General features: G+C 37.7%; 1 protein-coding gene across 1 annotated transcript; it reads right to left on the reverse strand.

Annotated features, from left to right (window-relative positions):
• Positions 1-178: 178 nt before the first annotated feature.
• Positions 179-5,751, reverse strand: LOC123964887 (mucin-5AC-like; the record flags this gene model as incomplete). Its single annotated transcript, XM_046041554.1, has 14 exons — positions 5,721-5,751; positions 4,070-4,331; positions 3,853-3,967; positions 3,002-3,092; positions 2,819-2,925; positions 2,514-2,727; positions 2,274-2,399; positions 1,505-1,622; positions 1,266-1,404; positions 1,066-1,170; positions 877-946; positions 632-769; positions 355-519; positions 179-273 (listed from the first exon to the last, which is right to left on the reverse strand). Coding segments are annotated over exons 1-14 (1,776 nt in total), but the record flags the coding sequence as incomplete, so codon positions are not given.
• Positions 5,752-6,136: the final 385 nt, after the last annotated feature.

Consider the following 6,136-nt stretch of genomic DNA (forward strand, 5'->3'; position numbering starts at 1 on the left):
ACCCTAAAACCCAGTCTTAACCCTCAAACAGCCCTTTAAACCTGTGGGGTCCAGCATTTTGGTCTCCCCATAGAGGTCAGACCCGACAAGGATAGTGGGCTTGTGTGTTTTCTTAGACCTACAAATATATTAAGACATGTCCACACACATTAGAATGCATACAAAAAGAAATACTTACAGTTTGATAGTCTTGAGGGTTTATTGTAGAATGGCATTGAGAGAAAATCCCTTTTGGGTCTGTCAGCATTGAGCACCAGTGTTTGGCATATTTCTCTACAAAAACAAATAAACATCACTGGTAGAGTGTTGTGAAGAATGATATTAAAAATATGGAACATGTGGTCTGTCACCTACCATTGTCTACACTCAAAATGCAGGGGTCCCTAAGTATGTTTGTCACATCGGGGCAGCTTGCTTTGGTCTTCCATGTGTTGGCAAATGTCCAAGCTGTTCCCTCAATCAATCCATTTGTGCTTTTGAAGTCATCAGCTCCCACATTGTTAAAATTTCCGCAAAGGCCTGGATAAAGACAATGACTTTGACTTACTACTTAATTAAATTCTCACTACAAATATACACTAAGGTGGATATTTGACACTATAATCAAAAGTGCTCAAAAAGTAAAACACACCGTTCAGTTTTCCTTTATTTGAAACACTGGCTTTGATGTAGACCTGCATAATGGGTGTGAGCTGAATCTCAAGTTGAAGCCCATAGGTGGTGTGGATTACAATGAAGAATGTCGATGGGCTGAAGACTGTGATGTCATCTGCGCAGGAAAAAACATTTTGAATAAAGAGAATGTTTTTTCAGCAAACTCATTTATATCTCCTGACTTTATAGAAGAATGCACACCAAAAAGAAACAACCACTTACCCCTGTAAAAAGGCAGGTGAGAGATCATTTTGTTATAAGTAACCTGTCCATTGGCCTCAACCACAATCATCTGCAATTGAAAAAATACCGAATGGCACATATAAATATACAGTTAATATGTAAAAACTTCTGAGTAAATCTCAAACTTTCCAACAGATATAAGAGACCCATAATATACTGTAATTTTACCACTTGATTAGGCAGTAGTAGAGTGACTGCAGTCAGGCAAGTTGTTTGATCTGATTTTTCACATTTGACCAGGTCACCAAGGACACTGAAAGTCCCATTAGTTTCCTAATATCGCAAAGATAAAAATGCACTTAATTACAAACGGTTTGCTTATTTACAAATATTGTCATTTTGTTCGAATTTCAGTCTAAATGCCTCACCTTGGTGAGGACATAAGAGCAGAGTCCATGAAACGTGTATGTTTTATAATCATAGGTGGAGATGTGGGAGCCACCCAGTATGGAGCAGATACCAGGACAGTTCATTTGGTTACAGATCCACTCCCCCTGGCCACAAGTGCTGTCAACAGAGTTCAGTCAGTTCAACTGGACAAAGCCACATAAACATGCATGTTGTAAATGTAAACATTATAATAAAGTGAAGACAGTGAAGTAATTACCATTTTCTACATGGACTTGAGTATGATTCGCCTGGTTTGTATGGCTTGCCATTATGTAAGCAAGAGCACTGGTCAACAGCAACACACCCACTTTTTGTAATGTCATCGAAGACAGTCCCTTGGGAGAAAAACAATGACCTGATTAATCTTAAGCTTTCTTAAACTGCTCTACACATTGCAAACCCTGTTAGCGCAGTACATGTGTAGTACTGCAAAACATTTATTACCACTTGTTTTACTTGTTTTATCACCAGAGTGTCCCAAGGAGCCCAGTAGGTGTCATCGGAAAAAGAAATTGCCTTTGAATTGCTTAATTTGTGCTCTCAGTTACAAAATGTGCATGCATGAATTAACAAAACATATCTTAACATAAGTTTAAAGGATGTCAAAGTCAACAACATTGTTTACTAGGCAAAGAATATTGAGTATATCCACATATCTCCATTTAAAATGTAAAAAACTGCATTAAATCCAAGCACCTTATTTAGATTTTATTGTCGGTGGCATGTCAACTTTCAATGTTTTTAATAAGGCTACAGAGTTGTACACCTAACTGATTGCAGCCAAAAATATATACAAAGATGAGTTTTGAGAGGACAAGCACAAAGGTAATGAATGTGATAAGCTCATACATGAAGTATGTCTTTTAGGCAAGTAAATACCAAAACACAGGTGCTGGCTTGCTGCTAAAACTACAGCTTCATTTTGTAACATTTGCTGCTCTATGTACAAACATGATCTATGCTGGTTTTAAAATCAGGAAACTTACCAGATGGACAGAAGCATCCATCTATGCAGTGATCATCACACACTTGGCTTCTCTGGAGGTTGCTGCAGGTGTCAGAACAGGGACTACCACATTCCTTATACACCATGTTGAAAGGGCATGTTTTTTCTATTCAACACAAATCAATTTTACAATTTTACAATTTCAAAACTGTGATTCTGATACAAATACAGTGAAAACATCAAAGCCCGAATATGTAAATGTTTTGACTGCTGTTCTTACCACACAGTTGTGCACTCTTCCATTGCTTTGGTTTCCCGCCTGCATGAGCACACTGACGGGAGTACTCTGATATGGTTGAACACAAGCATGACGTATCGTTGCTGTTACAGTAGCACAGGTCCTCCACACAGGCTTTGACAAAGGAGTCAATATCAATCAGGTTTTGACAGCTGTGGAATGCAGGTTTTTTCAGCAGATTCTCACAGAGGGCTATCTGTGGGTCAAAGTATATTATTTATTTAAATTTAACACAAACCTAAATGTTAAAATGTAAAACTATTTCAAGCAAATCCATTTTAACATACCTGATTTTCACACGTCTTTGGGGCTGTAGAGATTGCTTCGCAGTTTTCCGTAGGACCATTGAGTTTCCATGCTTCCCCATAATAAGGAGTTAAAGAATTCCCTGTTTCTGAGGGGGAAAAAACATTTAAGCAAATGTGAGTACTTTACGCAGTTTGTTTTAAGTTTTATTATTTAGTATTTACCTGAATCAGTGAACTCATTATAACGCTGGACTCCGTTGAAGTCACCACACAGGCCACATGTCTGATTCTTGAATTTCTTATCCAGCTCAACCTTAAAACCAGGGAAAAATTTCAAGTGATCTCAAGGTCTCAACAAGTGGTGTCCTAACTACCTAACAATTTTTAGTTGTTTGTAGTTTCCTTTCTTTTTTCAACCAAATCAAACAAGAATGAAAAGTTTGAACATCCACATGATAACTTAGCGAACTGCTGATGAAGACTGTGTGATTCGATGCAGAGTAAGTGGGCCTTAATTGGAGATTGTTTTGACAACTACTGTTTCAAGCTGTCAGGCTTAAATTTATGCTCCTACTTCTTGTGCTCCTTGTTGAAGGAGTAACCTTCCTGAGGACATGAGATGTCCTTTTAAAAGCATACTCAAAACTGAACATTCCCTATTGCTTTTTAGTAAGGAATATTGTCTGAATAGTTGCAATGGCGTGGTTGAAAACCATTGGTTGTCAATTGTTTTCTTTAACATATGCATTTAATGCATGCAAAATGCATTTTTAACAGCATCCCTGGTAATATGATGTTTGGTCTTACTTTATAGACTTTATATATAAAGTGTCGATCAAGACACTGAACCCTCACAATTACTTCCCTTTAATTTACTGTGAATTCATTTAATCACCTGAGTCATTTCACCAATCTCTTGAATAGCAGTAAAACTAAATACAGTACATATATTTTCAGAGCTTAATGTCTAGGCTCATCTGTAAGATATCAAAATAATAATAAAAATCAATATCAGATATTATTTACACGTAAGTGCAATCAGGTTTGATGACGAGCAAGATGGATAAACATACCCAAAGGGAGTCTTCTTCATTCCACATGATGACCAAACCCAGCTTTGACTCGATTTTGACATAGGAGACAATTCTTTCAATTGAAATGCCAACCTGGCTGAATGGTATATTGACACTAGAGGAAACAAGAAAAACATTCCAGTAAGATGACCAGACAATAACCATCACTGTCACCAGTACATCAGCTGATAAAGAAAAGTTATCAAAGCAGACTCACGGTTTATCATTGACTTTGATGGAAGTATTGACTAACTCCACAATGACCCCGTCCAGTTTCATAGTGACCTTCTTAATGGTGGGGACCCCATTTATCTCATGCCTTTGCAGCTGAACATTGAATGCCTCGTAGTTGCTCTTACACTGGGACACAAGGACGTAGTTGCAAGTGGAGGGAAGCTGGAAGAAATCTCCATCGAAAGTCTTAAATTGGTAATATCCCCATGTGCTGCAGCACTGGTCGTTGTGAGAGGGGCTAACTTCTAGTTTGTGGAGAAAAAAAACATTCATTACACTGTAGTTCAAATAGGACATGATTTTTAGCATTTTTAACAAAAAACTAAGTACCTGTAATTACTGGCATTTTGGTCACCGGATGAAACATTTCTTACAAAAGAGAAAGACATTTATATAGTCACTGCACATGATCAAAAATATCAGACAAAAGGACACTGTTTGTATTATCCACTAACCAACCTTTATACTGGACAGTGCAGGATAATAAGGTTGGATGTGATATACAGTATGAATGAATACAGTGTCCCATACATACCACTGGCCTCTGCAGATAGTCCAAGGCAGAGGGTTAGCCATGGTATCACCCATCCAAGCGGCATCCTGGCTGTTCTAATGATCATGATTCCTGTCCTGAGAGGGATCGAGCGAACGGACATCGATGTCATTAATATAGGTCATTGGGTGTTTGCAGTTTAGGAGTGGTAAAAGATACATTATGGGTGTCAACCACTGTGGTTTTCGTCTTCATTAAGATCACACCCATGAAGAGGGTGCTTAAAATAACACTCTGACATGAAGCATCCTATCATTCACTCTATCTACATAGCACCATATACATACAACAAATATTTGAAAATTGAACTGCCATACAGCAGTTGCAGTTAATGAATCATCAGTACACTAAACTTTAATGATGGAACACTTCATATTCAGGTCATGGTTTTTATGTGAGGAAGAGGAGTATGTGTGTATATTTAAACAAGAACTGTGTACTTTTTTCACCAAACCAAAACATTTTTAGATGTGGGTTTTGGCTCTGTATATATATAGTAAGTAAATCCACAAATAACTGGACAATACACTGACCAAATATTTGCCAAAGATGTTGCCTATGTAATGTTTACTGACATGTCTCGCATATCCCTTTTTTTACCAAGTATTACCAAGTATTGTTCATACACACTGAGAATTTAGAAATATACAAGATCTGATATAATCATTGGTTGTCCTTTCAGATTAAGGTAAAGAAACTGAGATAGTTACAAAGGTGGGGTGGATGAAACTAAGGCTGTTTTTGAAGCTGACTTTCTATTATGATTTTTTTTATTTTAGCTCTAGGGATTGTGGGAGATAAAACCCTCAGACCAGGCCAGAGGCCTAACAGGCCCTCACTCTCACACTTCATTCTCTTGGATGTAACTGTCCCTTAGACTTAGATGAACTGTTGTCTTTTCAGTATAAATGGCATTCCTTTTAATGAGACACAGATTACACTAAAATTCTAATTAACTCAAGTTTAGTGATAATTTCAAGAAAATAAACAAATACAACAAATACACGTTTATTCGAGCTGGTCCTGGGAGCAGACTCCTCTACTCTGAAATACATTGATTGATATCATGTTTCGCTCCTACTCTTGTGGGTCCGACCCACCTCCACCCCCATCTCTACACATATTCAATATTAAAACAATAGTGTATTCTACCTAACAACACCTATAAAGAAATTAAACTGAAATGTGACATGAGAAATAAGACATCATCTGAAAATGTACATGCATAAACCAATCACACAGTTTGTTCAACATGAACACATGCACGCAGGTTTGTGTTCTGTATGCTGCATAACATGTTGACCTTCAGCCTCACAAGGGCCCCTTTGTGTTCATAAATCGAGTCTTCTTCCCTTATCAGGCCCTCCTTGCAAAGGCCTCCTATGTTAGTTTACTCCTATAGAGCCTGGCTGTAGGTGCTATCAACTTTATGTAAGAATCCAACAAGGCCTCACTGTCTCTCGTTTGGATGTCTAATTAATTTTTAGTCATGGTCGT

This window comes from Micropterus dolomieu, unplaced genomic scaffold, assembly GCF_021292245.1.
Source record: "Micropterus dolomieu isolate WLL.071019.BEF.003 ecotype Adirondacks unplaced genomic scaffold, ASM2129224v1 contig_6068, whole genome shotgun sequence".
NCBI lineage: Eukaryota > Metazoa > Chordata > Actinopteri > Centrarchiformes > Centrarchidae > Micropterus > Micropterus dolomieu.